This window comes from Haliotis asinina, chromosome 14 (assembly GCF_037392515.1).
Source record: "Haliotis asinina isolate JCU_RB_2024 chromosome 14, JCU_Hal_asi_v2, whole genome shotgun sequence".
NCBI lineage: Eukaryota > Metazoa > Mollusca > Gastropoda > Lepetellida > Haliotidae > Haliotis > Haliotis asinina.
The window spans coordinates 32,312,908-32,337,150 of NC_090293.1; the positions used below are offsets into that span (position 1 = coordinate 32,312,908).

Consider the following 24,243-nt stretch of genomic DNA (forward strand, 5'->3'; position numbering starts at 1 on the left):
TGTTGTATAAGGCTGTATTTGCCAGTCTTTGACTGGTAAAACCAAAACAGCTGTGCGTCCAGTATGGAACTGCATTCTGATGGATACTTATCAGGGGAGATAATGCATTCGTGTTTTCAGCATGTAAAAGTGTGTGGAAACGTATGTTTTAAAAGTGGCCATTATTATGATATTCTGTCCAGGGGCTGGTTGACAATAAGAAAAATACAAACAGCATTTATAATTTTTTATTGTTTTGCATAACCATAACAATATCAACTTCTTGGATAGACCATAACATTTTTCAGCTATATATTGGCATTGGTATGCCATTTTTGGTGTCTTCTTGACGCAATATTATTATGAATACTACAAACAGTGGAGTATAAGCAGTGTTCATTCTTAAGAGGCACTTGGACTTGGGAACTCCTGTCCAGTATAAAATGCTCTTGAGTGAGCGAACAAGGCTTTAAGTCGCTTTTAGCTACAGTCTAAGTAAACTTATCCTCAGTACTTTTCGTTACACTCCACTACTGGGTCTAACAAAACCTTATGGGAGGTCGCGTCAGGTAACCTTTGAGACTGACCAATCAGAACACAGCTTACCAAATCGCGAAAGTGGACATTCACACATACCTTTTAAACTTTTTACCTCGAAAAAGTTCGTAACCAAGCGATTCCGAATGCTATTTAGCATATGAACACTTCTAGGTGATGCACACGGCGTACGTACAACCATTGACAACAGTGAGTAAACAGTTGCTGAAAATAGTGTTTTTGGCAATATTCAAGGATGTTTTCTTGCGGAAATATTAGCTAATGGTAACCATGTCAACAGAAACCCCAAAGTGTATAGACAGAAGGTCAAATAACTGCGTCATATGCAGATTTTTGTTTGTGGAGAGACCTGTGTCAGTGACATGAATATTTTGAAAGTCCCTCCGATCCCTGAATAGTATCCATTGTCTGATTGGTTAAATCTATTTAACCTTCTCGCGTTTGATTGGGCAGTCATTGGTCGCTGAAAGGTTACCTGAGGTGACCTTCTACTAGGTTTTATTAGCCTTGGTTGTGGAGTGTAACGGAATACACTGAGACTAAGTGTACTTAGACTGCTTTTAGCCATTTCCCATCATTCATTGCTGAGGGGAGGGACACATAAAATGGGGTTTCCAAAGTGCTTTAAGTGCTTCAGACCTCCATTTACAAAATGATCAGGTTAAAGCCATCTTGAATAAGAATTTTAATTACAGATAACTTTGAAAACCTCTGGACTTAAGCATGCCAAGATATGGCTGAAAGTGACATCAAACCATACTCTCACTCCAGCATGCCAATGGGCATGCATGTTTGCATATTGACCAGGCAAGCAAACTCTGTCTATACTTTAAACCAATAACTACAAAGAGCTGACAGTGTTCCCAAACACTATATACCTGACTTACCGGTACCTTAGTCATAATACTCAGAATACTTATGTCACAGAGTATATTCATCTTTCATAGCATACAGATTGTCGTATTCATGTCGTCGTTAAAAAGGACATATATTTTAGATGTCCTTGAAGGTTCAAATGTCAACCTTGCATCAGAATCTCGGTCACAGATTTGAAAGAATAACTGAACGGTACACACATATACTTGGTGCTACAGTCTCTCCATCATACATTTTACAAAGACTACTCCTAACTGAGCAATACAAATTATTTATCACAGGAAAAATATTTGTGCTTCCCGAATTTGAAATGGACATTGTGCAACATGGATATGCATATTTGAGTGGACTGAAAGCTTTACAGATTCAACCAGTGATGTGTCACATCGACAGCAGAGTATGTTTGTCAGAAGTCACGTATGGCATGTATGGCATATAGCGACTAGAATCAGCAAACCTATTTACAACCATTATCACAGAAGTGGGCACAGGCATAATACACTGTTACAACCAGCAAGAGGAATAGAGACAAAAGATTTGAACGATAAAAAGGTGACACTTTCTCACCCACCACGATTCGAGTTACAAATTAAAACACCCATTAGCATAACCCCCGAACTCCTCAAAAACATCCATGAACTAAAACAGCACACTAATAGACATGGACATTGGAGCAATACACAATGGCAAAGTTTCTCCTGCATGCATCAAACATATGTTCTGTAACTCTATGAATCAATACATATACTGACCAGCAAAAAAACACCTGTTTTTTTGTCACGTTTACTTTTCTGAGGTTTCATTTTTTGAAAAATTGAGTTTCTTTTGGTGTTCAGTATATATCAATTTGTGCGTGTGAGGGCAAGCTGTTGCCTTGCTGTTTTGCGTCCTGATATTTACACATTTTGATACATGGACGGAATTATCGCCATACTTGAATCAGAGAAGACACTTGAACTTAAATAACTTTCTTGATCATAAGATAGTACCAACATATTTATTCAGTCTCCATACTTGACTTGTTAGAATATCAGTAAATGTCCTTTTGGGCATCCTGTGAAAAAACATACAATGACAATGCATTTGCACTATTTTACTTTGTCCAATGAAACTCAGGTCCCAGAGGACACTTAATTACCAAGTACTTATTTTCATAGGTCTTCACAAGAAAATGAGGGTTTGGTAAAATATTGAAAAGGTGTAGTACAGTGTAAAATTTGATGATTACTGTAATAACAGGAACTATATATTTCTTTGAAGACTTTGGTATGACCTCAGGGATGAGGATCAACGGATTTCCTCACAGTTCATTCTTGTGAACACACTCACTCCTCCGAACAAAAGTGTGAAACAAGCACACGCACATGCACGCACAAAAAAAATCATCATTACCTTCCCAGACATTTAGTATGAGTGGTAACTTTCTATCTATACAAATCCTGATCCTGATCATAAATTACTTTCCCTTGAAGTTTATGTCTGTGTTGCCACAGACCATGAGGGAAAGTCTCACAGGGGCCAGCAGGAGCACTGGTTTATGTAACGCTGACATGGCAATTTCTATACACAGCAGCATTAAGAGGTTCCCTATTAACAGATACCTGATGGAAGTGTTTTGTTTCTTAACTGACAATGTTAACACATCTGTTAAAACTAACTTACAAAACAACACCACCAAAATAATACACTAAAAAAGATTTAGCTGTATTTCATAACTATCATCTACTTTGTGACTGACTTTGTGACTGACTTTGTGACTGACTTTGTGACTGACTTTGTGACTGACACATAGCTGGAATTTTTGCTGAGTGCTGCATAAAACTCACTCACTCACTCACTTTGTGTCAAGAAAAGTTTCAAAGTTATTTCTATTAATAAAGCACTTGGATGTAATATCATGATCACAAAAGAGATCTGTTATTTTCAAAAACCTTTTTGCCTGCACCAGTTTCATCCCTAGAATCTTCTGTTAAAATTATAGAACAATCCTAGCACTGTTATCTCCCTAACATAAACAAACAGCAGTTGTAGCTTACACAACACCAAATGTTTTCCCATTGAGTTCTATAGTAACCTTATATTTTTAAAACAAATATCCCGGCTATCAACAGCCATTCCATGTACAGACTGGACTTCAAACTACAATAAAACCCTAAATTTGCAGCTGTCAAATAAATACTAAATGTAAACTTGACTCTGCGGTATCATTGATGGACAGACAGTCGTCTACATAGAGTAAAGTTGGAAGTTGTAATGGTCTTTGTCTGACACTGTTGCAAGAATGATTGAACATTTCAAGACATGACAACTTAACAAAGGTACTGCCACACACAACTATATTCAAGCTAGACAGTATGGGTCTATAAATACACTCAACAGCAAAAGAAATGCAGCTGCAACTCTGTTTCATTTTTGGGGGTCAAGTTTATAAATAGAGGACATAAACATATACAATTATTTTTATGAGCTTTCATTTGTTCATGAAGTTTTTTTCTTTTGCTGTGATCAACATCATTCGCAGCTGGAATGCAATGAAGAAAAGAAACTATGCGAGCATTACAGTCTGATCCTGTTAGTCCCTTTTATGAGTTTCATCTCCAGAAAAAATCAATGAATTAAGTCTGATTGCATTATAAACTTTTGCATCTCTCATAGCCAGATGCGTTTCCTTCTCATAAGACTCTGTCTCAGGATGAAACTATTGTGTTGATATCTTGATCACAAACTATTGTGATGGTGTTTAGCTACAGAGATGCCAACCATACGATATTGTCATATTCGTTATGAAAAAGTAACACAAAATACGTGACTATGATAGCAGTAAAAACATATGTATTTTTTAAAATACACGAAACTGAATTATCAAATAGCATATGCACAATACATTTCATTTACTGTTTATTTAGAATCAAGCTATGCATGGGTACTTAATACTGGTTTAGTTGAGAACAGTGCTTATAACAACCTCTTAAAATATCTCTATTTCATTATTAAATATGAAGACTCCTTGGTGAAGTTAATGCTAATTTTGGCCCCCAAATACTAATTACTGAGTCAGATTTTGGCCAAAATTCTAATTAGGTTAATTTAGGAATGGTATCTCTGCTTGCTTTAGTTGCTGATTCTGAGCTGTCATTAAGCAAATTAGTGGCTAATCATATAACAACCATCACATGATTGAGGCTGGACAAATCACTTGGGCTTTGTTGATTCTACATCAGGAATCAGCAGACTGTCATGATTTCTCCATTACAGAATACACTGGACAAGTGTACTGGAGTCTCTGATCACACTCATCAACTACACACAAGGTACAAATCAGTGGGAAATGGTTTGAGAAGACCTATCTGAGATCACACTGGTTCTTGCAGATGATCATGTTATCTTGAATGTCGTTTACTGGAAGTAGCGTCTCCCTCTGAACCAGCACAGGAAGTACATCAAAATGCTAGTTCCAACATGTTTTGTTAGTTTGTTGTTTTTTATAGTTGAAAAGGATAGAATTATCATTAAGATGCCTACATGTTATCAGAAATGAGTTTTTGACACTGTAGCTTGATAATGCCCCTCGATAATGTCCCTCACGAGCCATTATCATGCCCATTGTTAGGTGACATCATAAGGAGCTCAATCCTTATGTTCAATCACCTATAGCTTGTTTGAATTTGGGTTCAATATTGACGCTATTTCTGACTCACAAATCCACATGTACTTGTTTCCAGTTCTGATGTCCCATAAATGAATACATGCAGCAATGAAAACATTGACTGGAACTCTTAACATTGTTGAGCACAGAAAAACATGGCAGCTGGTAGTATGGACAAATGCCAGTCATCTGTTTTGTTCTATGACGTTTCCATATTTGTAGAAAGTGGGATAGTGACCTCCAGTGTTTGAGATTAGCAGTACTTCAAAACCAATAGCATTGTTTGTTTTCATGTTATTAATAATTCTATCCACTTTAGCTATAATAACAGTATTACTATATTTCAGGGCTTTATCAACTGCAAAGCCCTCAGTCTTTTCTGTAAAGACAATGCCCGGAAAAATAGTCTTTCCCTTATAATGCCACTCTCATCACTGTTCCAGGTAACTAGATTGGCCTGAAAAGTCATATTTGGACTGAACAAATCAGTGACTGATTGATTATACGAGCAAAGTGCCATGCAGACCATCTGCTTCATTTGACTGAATATTGCACAGGCTGTCAGATACCATTGGCCTGAAAACAGTTATGTTTGGACTGAACAAATCAGTGATTTATATCATGAACAAAGTGCCATGCAGATTGTCGGCTCCATTTGACGGTCTATCAATCAGGCTGTGAGACACCAATTCTAATCTCAACATGGTTCATTATGTGAACTTGATAACTGGTCTTTTGTTCTTGACAGAGGATTTACTTAGAACCCTTTTCTGGAAGTGTCATGTTGAACTGACTACTTTGGGTTGGTCCCTCTGCTGTAGGTGGTCTGGTATCAAGGTAACGGAGTTGTCTGCGCAATAGCTGGCGCTGACTGCGTCCCCGCAGACACTGATGAGACACTGACTCTGAAAGATAAGATGGAGAATGAAACTATGTTTCAGGATAAACTACCATAGTGAAACAGTAAAATCATCATCTTAATACATGTATATCTTTTAAGTGGGATGAGAATGGGTAAGAGTGAAAAAAAGAGACAAATGATATAAAAATTGAATGTAACAATGGCTATCTATTTATGCTTCAGCATAAACTACTATCATAAAATGATACATTCATTATCCTATCAACAGCTGTTTCATTTGTTTACTACAATCAAACTGGATTCTAAATTATCTATTGCATCATAACTCAATTATATTATGATAAATACCTTGGGCCTACTTGATAACAAAAATAATGACCATTTCTAAAGCACCTGCAAGCAACCCGTTAGCTAGAAGGTTGTGGTCACATGACCTTATTTCACCGGGTTCCCACTTTCTGCTGGGTGAACAGAGGCAATTTGGAACAAATTCACTTGCCAAAGGTGGGATCACACATATCACATGTGATGCAGGACTGACATCCTTGAAATTCTCAGGAGTCAAGCTGCCTAACACATCAAGCTGTCATCCATCCAAGGACTCTCCGTGCCCAATGTTACTTAATTTCAACTAATTTGCAACCGGAGCTTGATGCACAGGAACACACACCACCACTACACCTAAACTTTAAGATGCACAGGATAAAAAGTGATGACTTCCTTATTTTTCCTTCAGCATCCACTTTCTCCTGCTCACTGCCCAACTCACCTGGTTCTTGTGGGGGTTGCTGTACAGTACACAGTGGGTCATCCTGTAAGCCACCAATGCATTTCCTCCAAGGGAGGCAACATGCGCACGGACTATAGCCATCACTTCTGCCACAGCTGTCTGCACAAAGCCTCCCAATCCACCATCCTGGACACAACATTGTCGAGTCATTACACTCAAATAACAGCACTGACATAACAATCTGTTGGAATTTGACTACAACATTTATACTTTCATCAAAAAAGAGTTCTCTTACATCCATCTGACCGTGTCATCAACAAATATTCAGCGAATCATTCAATCACTGAAATCAACCAAGTCAGTGTTCACTAGTTTATTGTATAACAACACACTCTGCAATATTCCAGCTATGTGGTGGCGATCTGTAAATAATTGAGTCTGGACTAGACAATCAAGAGCTTAGGCAGATCAAGGGTTGTGTGGGTGTGTGAATGTGTGTGAGTATATGTGTGTGAGAGAGAAAGGGAGAGAGAGAGAGAGAGAATGTGTGTATGTATGTGTGTGTGCCCCTGCAGTGATCAACAGATTGAGTATTGGGATACAATGATCACTCGATCCTGTTCGTTGCCTCTTGTGACAACAATTTAAGACCAATTCTAAAGCATGATGAACATATTGAATACATGGATGCCATTATTCCCCCGTGGTCCTCACAGTCGTCATCCCATACAACAAACATGGAGTACTGACCTGTGAAGATCTGAGTTAAAATTGATCTTCAGTAACCTATCTTTGTCTTAAGAAGCGAGTAATGTGATTGGGTGGTCAGGGTCACTGACTTGGTTGAAACATGTCATTATATCTCGATTGCTAAGATAGATGCTCATGGTGTCGATCACTGGATAACATGTTCCAGACTCGATTTTTTGCAAACTGCCACCATGTGGCTGGAATATTACTGAGTGCTTTGTAACACAAAAATCACTCACTCACTCTGACTTGGTTCTAAGTGTGATGGAACTGAGGACCATCTACCTGAGAATCCCTACAAGGAGAAAAACACAGGTAGATCCTGCACTAGAACTCCTGTGCATACTCTTCAACTAACCTCTCTGACTGATGTACTTTCTCTGATGAAGAAGAAATTGTAGTTGCCAAGATATTTCTCGATCTTGCCACCAGCCACAATAGGAAGGGGAGATAACTCTACACCACTAGGATGTCTCATGGGAAGAGTCTGAAACAGAATACCAGCAGGTGTTCCTATCAAAATCTCAAATAACTGAAAATACTTAGTAACATGAATCACAATAAGTCAAAAACATCACTGTGTATACATGTTGACCATTTTCACACATAATTATACTTCACATATAACATACATGTTGCCACTACAATTATTTTTAGTTATACTTCTTGTCTATTATCAAGTTCGATCCAAAAATTGTCCTGTTGTTTTCATTGCTTGTGAAGAGGTCCATAACAGTTTTGGATTAACATGAACATATTGTCACAAACAACTGAAGACAACAGATCCTTTATTACAGTCTTTTCTCTTTGTGAGTTAATTTTGTTTTACGGAGCTTTAGGCAATATTCCAACAATACCAGGGCGGAGGACACCAGAAATGGGCTTCATACATTTTACCCATGCGGAGAACTGAAGCACCAGACTAACCCTCCTGAGGCAATAAGATTGGAAAAATGTATCAGATCTTGGTGAAGAATGGTGTCAAATCGGAGTAATAATCTGATTCCAGTGTAACTCTTTCCTGATAGAACTACTTACTTGTTTGGGCTGAAATTCCTTCTTGCTAGCGTCTACCTTCAGTGCCTTCATAACTGTAAAACCAGAGGCACAAAATGTCATATACCCATTCTTACAATAATCAACAAATAATCATTTTCCGTTTTCAAAATGGCTGTAATTTGAGTTATCTTGTAAAAAAACACATGATAATAATATTTCCACAAATCCAAAGCTTAGATCACAGTCTAGCTTTACAGAATATTCAGACAGAAACATCTTTTGCTTTTTTTTCCATACCTTTCCCTGCAGGTGTACTTGTCTCAGTGATGTCCATTGGAAACATCATGTCTTCTCCCTCACTGGTTCCTACTCCTGAAACAGACAAACTTTGTATCGGGATCGAGAGTGGTGGTGTGAAATATTTCCTTTAACCACTCCCTTAACAAAAGGTATGAGACTCCCAAAATTATAAACCAGATATAGATGTAAAGCTTGCCAGCCCTGATAAAAATTTATCTGCCCATATATCTTCATATATATGTCTAAATTTTAACCCGACCATCGGACTGCCCAGAAAAGACTCAGGCAGTCTGTGTTGAAAATTACCCATTACGGGTGGTCAGACGGGCAGGTGTTTCGAACACTGTTTAACATTGACTTATTACAGTTTTCTTTGAAGAACAAATATTTAAAGAATCCTGAAGTATCCTGATACAGCTGTACCATCCTGCATCTACTGGCAAACAAGGATAAGCTAAGCATCAACCATGGACCCATATTAGTATGCATGAGTGTCGCCCACTGGTGCTTGCATTGTGAGTGAAGGAACCCCAGGTTTAACATGATTAAATGTAGTTTGATGAAAGAAGTGCGTGGCCTGTCTCAGCAAACTCCTACACATGGAATCAATCTGATTGCCATGCACGGCACGTGCACTAGCCTACACCTGCTCTACCTGTCACGAACCAAATGGGTTTGCTCACTGCTGGGCACGGCATACTTCTTGTAAACACGTTATCTGCACTGGTCAAACTTATCCTTGTTTGCTAGTAGCTCTCGCAATATCATCCATATGCATGCATGTGAGCCAGAGGTACCAGTGTATAGTACCTGACTTCTGGGGAGTCCTGGTGGCAGACTGTGGCAGGCTCAGGTGTCCTGTGCTGGCAGTCGGTCGGATGTCATTGACGCCAAGACAGCACCCAGTCACTGATATCTGTAGAATATGGTTTCAAAAAGTTGATAACACTGCAACACTGTAACCCCAGAACTAAGTTGTTGTCTTGTCTTCATGTAAAATACTTTTCATTAATCACTGATGCATTAACAAGTGTCCATGTCACCCCTGCCAGGAGGGAGACAACTGAAAAATATTTACACCCTCCCATATTAACCGCCAAACTCTCTGCCAAGAAACTGTATTGCTAACAATCGTATGGCATCATAATATGACGTGAGCAGTGCAAAGAGTTTGAATACCGTTTGATTAACTGTTTTTGAGTGAATACATTAACTTTACTGACCTTCACTGCTTTATTTAAACTATTTTATACACTGAATCGTTTGTTCACTCAACTAAAACACAATTAACCATTTATATAGCAGTTTTAAGCTTGTCATAATACATTTCACTGATTAAAAAATCGGCTGACATAATTTTGTTTACATGTCATATTGTGAGTAGCCATCGTCAACAATACAATAAAATGTTATGTTGCACATTTCACATGGCAGGCAGATAAACATGTGTATGCTTCTCCCTAGGGCAAAATAGTCTGACATATGCCTTTTTGTAGCAGTTTCATCCCGCGCCTACTGGCGCTGGTAGCCTACCAGCTCAGGTAACACTGATACAAAGAGGCATACATCAGACTGTATTACCCTGGGGAAAAGCATACATATATTATCCATGAATCAGACAGGAGATGAAGTATTATGCTGTGACACAAAAAGCACGCTTACTCCAGATTCACTCGCTGTAACCGAGAATAATACTGCTTCCCATGAAACATAAGTTAGTCATTGGAGTCCAGGAATTGTATCATAAATGCTGTAAACAACTCATTAACCATAGTGAAACCCTGGAATCATGCAACTAAATACCATGGCAATTTTTTCAAGTCCAGTGTATCATTTAGAGAGGTCATATTCAAATTTTAGGGGCTACTTTCACAATGTAAACAAACATGGCGTCATGTGTTGGTGATTGTGTCTTGATTGATGGGCGTGGTTATGGTATTGTCAGTGCTTTGATACAAGAACATTCATGCCTGGTTATGATAGATGGAGTGGATTACAAAATGAAGACAGAAATTCATAGGCTTATGATGATATCAACACCAGTTCCCCAAATGACTGTCAGTGTTAGCAAGCAGACGGCACTGGTAATAATATCACAAGAACATTAAAGTGTCTTTGTTGTTCAAAAGTTAATTGAAGATTTTGTAAGTTTCATGTTATTTTTCAAAGATAAGCTAAGATTTGTGTATTAACAAAAAACTCCTGGAACTTGATGACCAAATGCAGTTAACTCAGTGATCAGAAGAACACTGTGTCACCAAGCTTGTGACGTAACGCATTACTACACACATATTTGTGACATCATAGATACCTGAGCACATTCTACAAAGTTTTGTTTCAAGATTTGATAATCTATATTGCTTTTTGAGATAACATCACGCTAGAAATGATGCTGGTTGTTTAGGGTGAAAGCTTGAAAATATCAAATATCAAATATACACAAATCTGCATAAAAATATGAAGTTTTTTAAGTTCCTAATGACAAAAATGACCTAGGACAACAGTCTTTTTTGCCACGATGTGCAAGGTTCTTGGCAATAATGGCATGCTATACCAATACAAGTCTTCCTGTAGGTCTTGGAAAGAGGCAAGTAGTTACAAATGACACTTATCAGAAATGTCTGCCCACCCCACCTGTATTTCATCTTCATCCGGGATCTCCACGTTGAAGTCCAGCCCTGCCAGACACAGCGGAACCAGTTTCCTTAGCTTGAAGTAGACTTTCTGAGAGACATAACACATCACTCTCAGTTAACATGGTAGAAGCTCCGTTTCAATTGGTCATTTAACATTTATAATGCTGTATGGTCTTTAAGTGACAACTGATAACAGGTGCTTGTGCCACTATCTGCTTCATACAGGCATACACAGTATTCTATTTGTTGGACTCGACTATTTGATAGAACAGGTCTCATATTTGCCGTAAAAGGCGACTAAAAGGATCGGGTGATCAGACTCGGTGACTTAGTTCACACGTCATCATATCCCAGTTGCATAGATTGATGTTCGTGCTGTTGATCACTGGATTGTCTGGTTCACACTCAATTAGTCACAGACTGCCGACATACAGCTGGAATATTGCTGAGGGTGGCATTAAATAACAAACCAACCAACCAACCAAAGCAACATGTATCAGAAGATTTTTGTTCTGAAGCATGTCTTACCCTAAGTAAACTTTCGAACATGTTGGCAAAGTCTGCTTTGGACTGAGGTGCAAGTCTACCCCGCCACACTTGAGTAAACATCTGAAAATAAATGTAAATGTTGTCACACCATACTGATTATGTAGTTGCAAACCAAAAATGTTGCCTAGATTTGAGGGTTTAAACATAAACATGCAGTTGCTTTTGAGGTAAAAATTAAGATGTGCTGTAATTTCCCCGTCACAGAAGTCTTCGTACTGTTTACAGTGAGAATTCCACACCAGTACTTTCATAGCAAAAACATCACCATGAGTCAATAAAAGTTTCAACACATGGAGTTCAAAGGTCTTCTTGACGAATGTCTGTAGTCACAAGCCTAGGGGAGATAACTCTCATTTGTTATGATTCTTGCCAGATGAGCTGTTCTTGTGACTGATTTGTCATGGGTGAAGAGGAGAAGGGGGATGAGGGTGGTGTACACCCACTGTGGATCCACTGTCACTCAGTACCACCAGTGAGCTATTTTGCTTGAAAAAATAGCACTTACGCTAATCACTTATCACACAGCAAAATGATGTAAGTGGCACTAAATGATATATTGAACACCAAAGGCTTACATGTGGGAATATATTTTCACACAAAAAATATCTCAAACAATTTAGTTTGTACATAGTACCAAACAGTGTCTTGAGTACAAAGAAGTAAGCTGCTGTCATCCAAGTGTGATGTCATTGGGGATGTCACAATACATGAGTTTCATGATTCAATACATATCATGATACCTGTTTTCGTGGCATTATTTGAAAACTTTATTCCCATTGTAGACATTAATATTTCATACTTCATAACTGTCCATGAAAACATCAACATTTTGGATTCTCAGATATCAAAAAAATGTATTTTCCCCATCTTTGGGCATGAAAAATAATCAAGTTTAACTCTCAGAACATCAAACAACATGTTACAATTGCCAAAAATAAATGATACATAAATATATACTCATGGAAAAATTTAAGGGAATGCATGTTTCTTAGGGCAATTAAAAATTTCTGTTTACTAACTTCAGTGCCGTGTATTATCGCTTTCGTGAAGAGCAGTTCACTCAAACTCACCACAATGCTTTCCATGCATGTGCACTACATGCTCCTGAAGTTACATGCACTTAGATTGACACGTTACATGTATGTGCACTGTCAAACACAACGGTTAAAAACATTGTTAACATGGCAAGACAGTACTTAACTTTGGCACAGAAATGGGAGGCAATTGGAATGGTTAATGGTGGAAGCTCATTACGACAGGTTGCAACAACATTTCACAAGTCTGTTAGCGTGATATCCAGACTTTGGAATCTCTATAGAGCGACTGGTGATGTCAAAATGAGGCGTGGTCGGGGACGGAAAAAGAAAACCACCCCACGGGATGACCGAACCCTACGCCTTATTGCTCTGTGAGACAGGTTCAAATCCTCCTCCAAAATCAATATGGAATTCAGGCGAAGAACAAACGTCAGAATTTGTTCATGTACAGTGCGTAATCATCTTAAATTGGCTGATCTAAAAAGCCGCCATCCATTGGTTGGAATCAACATGACTGAGTAAAACAAGCGCTTGAGACTGCAGTGGGCACGGAACCATGGAGGAAGAACCGTACGTCAATGGAGAAACACCATGTTCAGTGATGAGAGCAGGTACACACTAGACACTAGACACTAGACACTAGACAGTCGAATTCGAGTTTGGAGACGCGTTGGGGAACATCACCGTGCCTGCACTATCAAACAGCATGATCGTTAAGAAGAGGGCTCAATTATGGTGGGGGGGGGCAGGTTTACCTTTAACCACAAAACAGATCTTGTGCGTGTTGATGGCAGGATAACAGGTATACGATATCACAGCAAGATCTTGAACCCGATTGTGATCGCCTTTGCGCGTACTGCAGGTCGAATGTTCGAGTTCCAGCATGACAATGCCTGCCCTCACATCGCTCATGTTTGTCGGGACAGACTGAGGGCTGCAGGTGTCTGGGTGTTGCAATGACCGACTAAAAGTCCTGACCTTAACCCCATCGAACATCTTTGGGATGTTCTTGGCCGCAATGTTCGGGACAGACCTGTTCAACCCAACAATTTGGATGATCTTTTCATGGCTCTCCAGGAAGAATTCCGATTGGTACCATCCTTACACTCATTCGCAGCATGCCACAACGATGCAAAGCTGTTCTCCAGAGACATGGGGGACACTTCCGATATTGATTTTCATCACTTGACAAAGGCCTTTTCATCTGTATGAACTTTTCTCTTACTGATTCAAAGATTAAGACACAGCTGTTTCATGCGTTCCCTTAGTATTTCCATGAGCATATTTTCAAAACTTTCATACTTTCAAAACTAAATATTGATACTGTTTTGAATGCATCAATAATTATATCTTCTAAGAAACAGTATCAATGTATTGATGTATCAATGTACCATGGCATCCCTAGATGTTATGATGACTGGGGACGTCCTGATTCATTGATGCATTGGTGCATCGTCAGCGAGCTTTGCACGATACAACACACAATTCATTTGATTTTATATTGAATCATTTTTCTTACATATATCAATTATTATTTTGAGTCTTAAAACATTTGTCTCTTGTATTTTTTCACACAAAACAGCAAACATGACTTGCTGAGAGTGAGTGATGGGTACTTGTCTCATAGGTAGTTGTCCTTTCTCTAATAACCTCTACTTATAACAGAAATTGCTTGGGACTAGTTGTCTACCGGTCTTCAGTGAACTATGGTTTCAGGATCAGACAAGTGGATAATGGCTGCCTGTTATGCAAAAAATGTCAAATATGTATCATAACCTGACCTCAGTATCAAGATACGTATGATATGGTGAGGCTTATGTATTGTGACACCCCTGATGAGTAGTCACATCATGACTGGCTACTCCCACTGAAGCAATGACTTCTTGGATGTGATTATCCACGGAAAATGGTTTGGGGATTGCTGATGTGGCAATACATCCTTCCTCACTCACCTGCAGGTTTGTGGTGATGTTGTCGCGGGCAACGCTGGGAGGAATGAGCGTGTTACATGTTTCGATGCCATCTGGTGGAGGGATGTCATGCAACATGGCGGCAATCATTTCGTCCTTCACATCATCAATCTAGAAAATGTACATCATTATGGAGATGATCCTGTGGTCCAGTGTCACAGAACTATCTAGCATTTACAACAGAATACCTTTGACAGGTAAACTAGAAAATAAATATCATGATTATGTTCAAAAGTGAGATTTCCTACAAGGACACATATTGCACCCACGTGGGGAATCGAACCCAAATCTTTGACATGACTGGAAAATGCCTCAACCATTGGGCTGTTCTCATATCTGAAACTGATACTTTTGTTGCATTGTTCAAATCAACAATAATATGTTTGATAGTAAGTTTCTTTCTATTTTTCAGGTCAGTTCATAGAACTACATGTGACTCAATGACTGTTTTTTCTGATGGTATCTGAGTCAGTGTTCTTATTCACTGTGAATTTTGGGACTTTCTACATCCCAGAGGATTTTTGTAGGATTCAAACCATTATGCCCTTGGCAAGCAAATTGGGAAAATATTGTGAGATGTTTCAAAGTATAGCTTTTGGTGTCTTCCTATGTGATATTGCTGGAATATTGCTAAAATCGGTGCCAAACTAACTCACCCACCAAGACGCAAACAGAATACACTGTTTCAGTTCAGATAATTTTTAACCTACTGCTGAATATTGGTCTTGACTAGCAGGAATATATCACTACCAGTTCACTTACCTCAAGCACGAATGTTTCCTTGTTGCCAATGGACAGCTCCATATCAGACTGGTCATCTTCACTCTCATCAGTGGCCATGCTGCGTGGACTGGGCTGACCCTGGCTGTCCTGGGGTAAAACACACAACCACTGACAATTAGGTACCTGAATTAGGAGGTGAATTGACTCAGTTCAGTATAAACTTGCCCTTTCTGGAAATTTATGTCTGGTTTACATTTGGCCTGTGATGGGTCTATGGCATCTGTAAACCATCTGTTGTTTCATATCAGTGCAGATGAAGACCAGACGATTACTGTATGAATCTATGGATGCTGTAGCTTCTACGATTTTGTCATAAGCCCATAGGTGGCACTGTACGGGCACTGCATGGAGGCCACACAGTGATCATGCAGTAAATGCACTATTTTTTTTAATCTAAAGGATAATAGGATCAAGGGATATCCACACAGCTATCACATGATCACCATGGGGCCTCCGTAAGATCTCTGTATGATTTCTGTGCAGCCTCCATGCAGGTTTGCCTCGGCCTGTCCCCAGGGGAATCGCAAGATGCCCATAGACAATGTGAACAGTAACACCGTAAGCCACAATAATCCACAATGCCTTAAAGATCGTATTGAAAATCGTAGACTACTTCACCGTGTCAAATGGGATCCAAGTATTAACGATCTAAACTGAATTTAAACCCAACTAAGCATCACTTAGCAGCTCTGACAGCTTGTAACAAGTTGAGGTAACAATCCATTAACCAGGCAAGACACTGACACTGATCATTCCGGCTTCATTATCATGAGCTGTCACTATGGCGGGCGCATGGTCCTCCTGTGACTCTGCATCATGACATAGATTCCTGTTTTGAAGACCGACAGACTGTGAGTCAATTTTATAGTTTTTGTTTGACAGATTTCTGTCCTCGTAAAACCTAAAGGCTGGAGGGGATAAAAAACAAAGCACCACTAAAAGTATTATTCCTTTTAAATACTCTTCGTATTTTACTTTTGGCAATTTATGAAGTGTACATGGGGCCCAAAACAATCTGAAAAACACCTTCCAAACACAGCAACATTTTAGCCATATAATGATGCAAGACACATAATAGATAATCCAGTGATTGGAAGCATTAACAAGCTATTGTTGCCGAGGGATGCTGGATCCCAGTTTCGTAATCTGTGTAATTGGGTGCTGGGGACATGCTTGACTGTTCATCACACGGTGACAGATTGTTAACAAGACCGACTTACCATGATATCCAAACAGAATCGCTCTCTGTTTCTCTGCATCGTGTCCATTATCTTCTTCTGCAGCTCCATGAAGGTTGCGCTCTCACCCTTCATTGATGTCTGGAAGGGAAGATTTTAGTCATATCAAGCCATCTCATTCAAAGAATAGAGGACAAATTTTGACATGTTAACCACCAGTACAATACACTGAAAGTGTACTTGAGATGCTAGACACTGAAGCTTCAAAATAAAGAAACCTACTGGCAAACAAAGGTAAGTTGACCTGACAACTGACCCATGTTAGCATGAATGAGTGGAGCCGACTGGAGCTTGCCATTGTGAGTGAAGGGGCCCCAAGTTGCCCACGATTAAGTAAAGTGTGAAGGATGAAGCATGTCATATGACAAAGATGTACAGCTATACGTGGAATCAATTTCATTGTCATGCACTGCACAGGCAGTTGCCTACATCTGTGCTATCTGCACTATCCTTCACCAACCAAACGGGTTTGCTCATTATCATGGACCACCTAATTCTCATAAACGTGTCCAACTTATCCTTGTTTGCCAGTAATAACTACTCCGTCTGGCATGACATCAGGAAATAAAACACATAACCTAACTGAGGAACGTTTTAAAACAAACCTTCATAAATGAGCAAACAGCAGGCTGAACACATACTTGTTTCAAGCAACAAAGTTTGGCGGCAGTTTGCAAGTTAAAATGTGTTGTGTCTACATTGTATGAACATGTATGAAAAACTGTCTGTGACAATGAGCTACCGGATCATCTCCATAATGATGTACATTTTCTAGAGTGGTCATGTGAAGGATGAAATGATTGCCGTCGATTTTTTTTACAAAAGTGAGATTCCTTCGACAACTGTTATCTGATATCAGAAAACTGAGACACTTCCAATCTGAGAGTGTGGGAGCCTTCTTACCTGATTAGACACCTTAGGTATCGGAGGAGGAGGCAGGGGGCCCAAGTAGGTGGCAGTGGCAGTCTGCAACAAAGCAGCCAGTCAGAGAACAATGAGACATCAGCCTAGTAGTATACAGTAACGTGTCATTATGCTTTTAGAAGACAATGACAGTCATGGCAAGTCACTCAATAACTACCAAATCAATAAGCAATATTCCAGCTATATGGCACCAGTCTATAAATAATTGACTCTGGACCAGACAGTCCAGTGATCAACATCATAAGCATGAATCAATGCTGTTGAGATACAATGACATGACTCAACTTAGCAACGCAGTCAGCAGTGATGTTGGGATTCAGAAACAAAACCTACTCTTGACTATCAGAGGATTTGTGGCGAACGATGGGCGATTATAATGGAGATGGAGAAAAGAAGAATATAATCAAGAATATAATCTGATTTCTACTCACCCCCACGGCCACTATCATGGTGTCTCCAACACACACCTCTATCTTCAGACCAAACAAGCCATTCATGCCCTTCATCTGAAGCAAAAAGTCAGTGATTAAGCTCACATTGGGCAATGTCACAATTAAATGTTCCACAATCAGGTCATTGTGACCCTGCTGGTTTTAAATCTAAGAACTATATAAACAAGAGGTTGAAGATGTAAGCACCACTGCGTAAGCATCAATCTGTATGATCAAGGTACAATGCTCCACAATTAAGTCACAGTGACCCTGCTAGTTACACATCCCAGAACTACCTAAACAAGAGGTCGAAGGTGTGAGCATCAATCAATATGATCAAGGTACAATGCTTCACAATTAGGTCAGTGTGACCCTGCTGGTTACAAATCCAAGAACTATATAAACAAGAGGTCGGAGATGTGACCCCTATCCATATGATCAAGGTACAATTCACCACAATTATTGAGGTCACAGTGACCCTTGTGGTTACAAATGCAAGAAGAACTACTGGAAGACATTGTTACCATCAAATACCCATTCATGGGAAAACTCACCTTTAACTTATTCATTAACTGACTATGAAGCTCATATTCCATAAATGGTAGACACTGCAAGAAGATGGCAAATTATGAATATACAAACTCAAATGTGTCACAATATTGTTCAGGAATTCTGATGAAGTAGGTTCATTAAACTACAGATAATTATAATGTCTCTGGCCAGCTCATGAGTAGGGCTACAATGAATCCTCTATGAGACAAATACATACTGAAACAAATACAATTAGAGAACAAAGATGAAATAAATAGTTGAAATTCAGCGGAAGCTGTCTAAACCCAGAGTCATCGGGACTGAAGAAATAACATGGTCTAGACAGCCTGCTGGATTGTAGAGCTGACACAACTACAACAACTACAACTACAACGAGGCAGTTTTGTCACTCATACACATTGTTGTATTGTGCGGTTCTCTCAATTACTGCACATTAACAATAAAAATTACTCATGCAACATCCCTTATGAGTGAAATTTCACTAGTCACATGTACAAGTATACCCAATTGTTGTTTAAAGTCTTTACTCATCTCACGTAATCAAAGCAGGACAACAAAATGGCGACAGTGCCACCACAATAGTTTGACAACATAAACAGCGACCATACTCACATCACTGACTTCTTTGGCACTTGTTTCCCCTTTCGTCTTTGTTCGAACTCTACATATTCTGCAAATATTGTAAAGATTTTCATTAAAGAAAACTGCTTACTAATTTTTAAAATTCAAAAGCATTACAAGATGGCAAAAACAAAGGTTCGATTAATTGACCCTGACTGACTGAAATATACCATGATGTAAAAATTACCAGTGATGTAAAAAGTGATGTTACAAGTGGAATCTAGACAAATGCCAATCACCAATTTGATTTATGTATACCATAAAAGAACATAAATTTCTCACTGCCCTTATATATTTTATACAGTACTCTTAGGATAAAATGTATATTTTGTACAATAAAATTACCTTTTCTCATTGATCTCAGTTATTTGATAAAGAATTTAAAGTATTTCATCACATCAATGCAAGGGGAATGGAGGAAGCCATGAAGGAAATTGGTATTTTGCAAAAACCAACATTTTCCACACAACCAAACTCAGGTTTTCCCATATTATATGGAATCATATTATGAAGCAGTAACATTTCTCATGTCATTATACATTTCTTGTCTTCAATCGTATTTTCCCATTAATACACAAAGTGAGGGGTTTTGGTCATTTTTCAATGTCCAGTCAGGTGTAGCTAACATCAAGCGTAATACACATCAGGCATAACACACCGAGTCAGGTTTAGAAGTGCCCTGCTGTTACATATCATGCACAATGTCAACTAAGTGTCACTAGGCATTACTACACCCAACCTAATGGATTTATGATGAGGCTAAGGGTGCTATTTTTCAAGTTTTGACCCTTTTTAAACCACCAAGAAAATGCAGAGAAATCTTGAAAATGTCAGTTCACTTGAATCTAAATCTTCTAAGACCAGGGGAGTCACAGGGTTTGTGCTTTCTCCAAGTACAGTTTCTGCAGAACTTTCATCTACAATATCGATATATGACTACCATTACTTCTGGCCTACATCTGCTGGGTACAGCACAACACCTGGCGGAACTACAGCTACATCTAAGATATGCATACTGGTTTAATGTTACACCTGGGTGCACATTTTTAACTTACACCTGGACTATAACTTACACCCAACACATGCATATGATCACAGAGGTGCTTTTGGTTGAGGGGCTTTTGAGACAGGCTAGGAATTTGCACCCCAGTGCTTGTTATAACAGGGGGTTTCTGGTCGTGACTCCAATATTTCCAGACTGCTGTCATATAGATGGTGTATTGCTGATAGTGGTGTAAACAGCCATGCATCATACCTAATTTGTGAGTGCATGATGACACAATATACAGTTAAACCAGTATATATACTGCCGCATCCATCCAAACAAATTTTGGCAGTATATTCAAGGCGGTATGTGTTATGACAAAATGAAATCATCTAACATAATCCTCATATAGCAAATCAACTTGGCAATGAATACACCAATTAACATCACTTCAGAAAGCTGTTTTGATAACAAGAGGATTATTCTAGCTCCAAATATGAAACATGTATATGTATTTAGAAAAACATTTTTTTAGAAAAATACTCTATTGTTCTGATTTCGAAAAGAAAAAAAGTATTAACTCTTGCATTTCACCAAAATGCAATGGATTTTGTCAAATTTTTAGCCAAGCATTATATTCGGGGAATTGGAGCATGTGTCATCAAAAGCATGGCACTGGCATGATAATTCGAGAAAATCCAAGAAATTCCGTTCTGGCAACTCATGGCAGTATACCAGTTTAAGGGTATATCCAGGGAATTATGTAGAGAGGAAATCCGTTCTGGCAACTCATGGCAGTATACCAGTTTGGCAGTATATCCAGGGAATTATGTAGAGAGGAAATCCGTTCTGGCAACTCATGGCAGTATACCAGTTTAAGGGTATATCCAGGGAATTATGTTGAGAGGAAATCCGTTCTGGCGACTCATGGCAGTATACCAGTTTAAGGGTATATCCAGGGAATTATGTAGAGAGGAAATCCGTTCTGGCAACTCATGGCAGTATACCAGTTTAAGGGTATATCCAGGGAATTATGTTGAGAGGAAATCCGTTCTGGCGACTCATGGCAGTATACCAGTTTAAGGGTATATCCAGGGAATTATGTAGAGAGGAAATCCGTTCTGGCGACTCATGGCAGTATACCAGTTTGGCAGTATATCCAGGGAATTATGTTGAGAGGAAATCCGTTCTGGCGACTCATGGCAGTATACCAGTTTAAGGGTATATCCAGGGAATTATGTTGAGAGGAAATCCGTTCTGGCGACTCATGGCAGTATACCAGTTTGGCAGTATATCCAGGGCATTATGTTGAGAGGAAATCCGTTCTGGCGACTCATGGCAGTATACCAGTTTGGCAGTATATCCAGGGCATTATGTTGAGAGGAAATCCGTTCTGGCGACTCATGGCAGTATACCAGTTTGGCAGTATATCCAGGGAATTATGTTGAGAGGAAATCCGTTCTGGCGACTCATGGCAGTATACCAGTTTGGCAGTATATCCAGGGCATTATGTTGAGAGGAAATCCGTTCTGGCGACTCATGGCAGTATACCAGTTTGGCAGTATATCCAGGGAATTATGTTGAGAGGAAATCCGTTCTGGCGACTCATGGCAGTATACCAGTTTGGCGGTATATCCAGGGAATTATGTTGAGAGGAAATCCGTTCTGGCAACTCATGGCTATATAGCTAGTGATTTAAATGAACTGAGCTTATTTATCTAACTACCATCATGAGGACGATTAAACAACTTACACCACATGGGCAAACTTATTTAATATGCATGTAATGTATTAGGCATGATGAAGATTATCAAAATAAGCACAATGTTTTATTTTCAAAAAGACATATTTGCCCTAGATCAGTTAATATAGTCATGCTAATAAAAAGCTTTCCCAAGTGGTTTAACTTGGAGTGGAATATCTAGGTGTGACTGTACTTCCTGAACGCCCATCTCACCTTGCTTGGACCAGGCTCCCCTTGCCCCATGTCAGGATCTCTGGAGGGGGATCGATTGTTGTGAACAAAATATCGGGAACCTTCTTCTGTCTGGAAACCACATAGAATAGTACGGTTTCATAAATCAAGAAGAAACCAAAGTGTGAGGTATTTCTTTTGCCAAGATATCAAAAGGTGTTTGCATCATTTATACATAAAGTATTCCACAAAAAATATCACTTACAATATCAGTTACATCCATATCAAATTACAGATTTGTTTTGTGACATGGGTGAGTGAGTTACTTGAGTTTCATGCCACACTGCAATATTCCTGCAACACAGTGGCAGTCGGTAAATATTCAGATCTGGACTAGACAACCCTGTGATCAACAACATTACTATTGATCAACACAACTGGGATGTGATGACATGTGCCAACCGAGTCAGCAAGCCTGACCATCCGATCCTGTTAGTTGCCTCTTATAACAAGGGTTACTGAAGATCAATTCTAGCCAGGATCTTCACAGGTTCTGCGACATGATCATACCTGCACAGCACACAAGGAGAGAGGGTGACGCTGAAGGGGAGGGTGGTGCTCTTGTAGGGAATGTGACAGACACCGCAGTCATGTGAAGACAAGGCATCCTCTCCCCTGAAACAGAGCATTCATGGTAGTGCTGTGTATTGCTAAATAAACTGCATTGCAATATAGTGCAATTCAGGTGCCTGTATAGAGATACGTATTGTGACATATATACCTTAAGTGTTTGGCAGTGAGTGACACTAATCATACATATCAATCCTAGAGAAGATGTTTAACGCAAACATAAACCGTCATCAAACTGTTCATCATTTGTTTTTCTAGTAACATTTGTCTTAACATAGGGGGCTGACACTTCAAAAGAACAGAGCATCAGTTAGCCCTGTGCGAGGATTCTTAATTACCACCATGCATAGTGTAATAAAGCACACTTTCACTCTGAACTATTATAGTTAAAGCACGAGGACTCTTTAACTATAATAGTTCAGGGCGAAAGCGTGCTTTAATACACTATACATGGTGGTAGAACAAACTGTATTTCTTAAATATCAATCCTATTCGATACATCATAAGTCTAAATATATATCTTACGGTTCTGACAACAGCAATCTCAAAATTAGGATGCGTAACCATGGATGTTATTTTTTATTTTCATACAATTTATGATATTATGGTATGCTGTTTTGTCATTTAATAATGAAGGAAAACACCTGTTGTGCATGAAAGTATGTGTAGATTTTTATTTAAACCATAAAGATAATCACAACATACTGAAATATGTCCTTCATATGGCCCCCCTCCCACGTACTGTTTGAAAAGCGCACTGCAATATACCAGTAATATTGTGCAGCCCGAATTCATAGCCATGCGTTATGAAATCAAGCCAACAAGTTAGCCTCTGAGATGGAATAGATAATCTCTGTGAATGGACTCACCCATCAACACATGGAGACAGTCTGTTCTGCGCTAGCTGGTTGGCCAGATTGATGTCCACAAAGAGCTTCTTGTCTTTGTCTCCCTGACAACGCTCCAGGGAAGATGTCAATGGTGTATTGGACCGGGCAATGGAGGCAGGGGGTTCGGCGCTCAGGTTGACTCTGGCTGCTGTTCCACTAGCTGACAAGATGATGATCTCATCACTGAAGGGCAAACAGAACCACATCAAGTTGTGACCAGTTTATAAGCTGAGTGTCCGACCATGTAGCCATACTGACGTATGACGTCATCATCATTATCTCAGTATCAAAGTCAGAAGATCATGTTGCAACATCAAGGTCAAGAGATCATGTTGCAATACTAATATCAGGAGATCATGTTAGATTATTGAAATCAATATCA

At 39.2% G+C, this 24,243-nt stretch overlaps 1 protein-coding gene across 2 annotated transcripts in view; it reads right to left on the reverse strand.

Moving 5' to 3' along the window:
- Nucleotides 1-219: 219 nt before the first annotated feature.
- Nucleotides 220-24,243, reverse strand: part of LOC137261900 (C2 domain-containing protein 5-like) — a 62,407-nt gene continuing 38,383 nt past the window's right edge. For both annotated transcript variants that reach the window (XM_067799707.1, XM_067799706.1), the window contains 18 exons: nt 23,841-24,044; nt 22,912-23,016; nt 22,384-22,473; nt 19,433-19,490; nt 18,823-18,876; nt 18,269-18,343; nt 17,817-17,879; nt 16,896-16,994; nt 15,655-15,762; nt 14,875-15,003; nt 11,865-11,945; nt 11,335-11,424; nt 9,511-9,616; nt 8,698-8,772; nt 8,440-8,492; nt 7,760-7,888; nt 6,691-6,837; nt 220-5,964 (listed from right to left, as the gene is read on the reverse strand). In XM_067799707.1, coding sequence (XP_067655808.1) covers nt 5,839-5,964; nt 6,691-6,837; nt 7,760-7,888; nt 8,440-8,492; nt 8,698-8,772; nt 9,511-9,616; nt 11,335-11,424; nt 11,865-11,945; nt 14,875-15,003; nt 15,655-15,762; nt 16,896-16,994; nt 17,817-17,879; nt 18,269-18,343; nt 18,823-18,876; nt 19,433-19,490; nt 22,384-22,473; nt 22,912-23,016; nt 23,841-24,044 — 1,792 coding nt within the window. In that variant the 3' untranslated portion in view covers nt 220-5,838. The remainder of the gene's footprint in view (nt 5,965-6,690; nt 6,838-7,759; nt 7,889-8,439; nt 8,493-8,697; nt 8,773-9,510; nt 9,617-11,334; nt 11,425-11,864; nt 11,946-14,874; nt 15,004-15,654; nt 15,763-16,895; nt 16,995-17,816; nt 17,880-18,268; nt 18,344-18,822; nt 18,877-19,432; nt 19,491-22,383; nt 22,474-22,911; nt 23,017-23,840; nt 24,045-24,243) is intronic.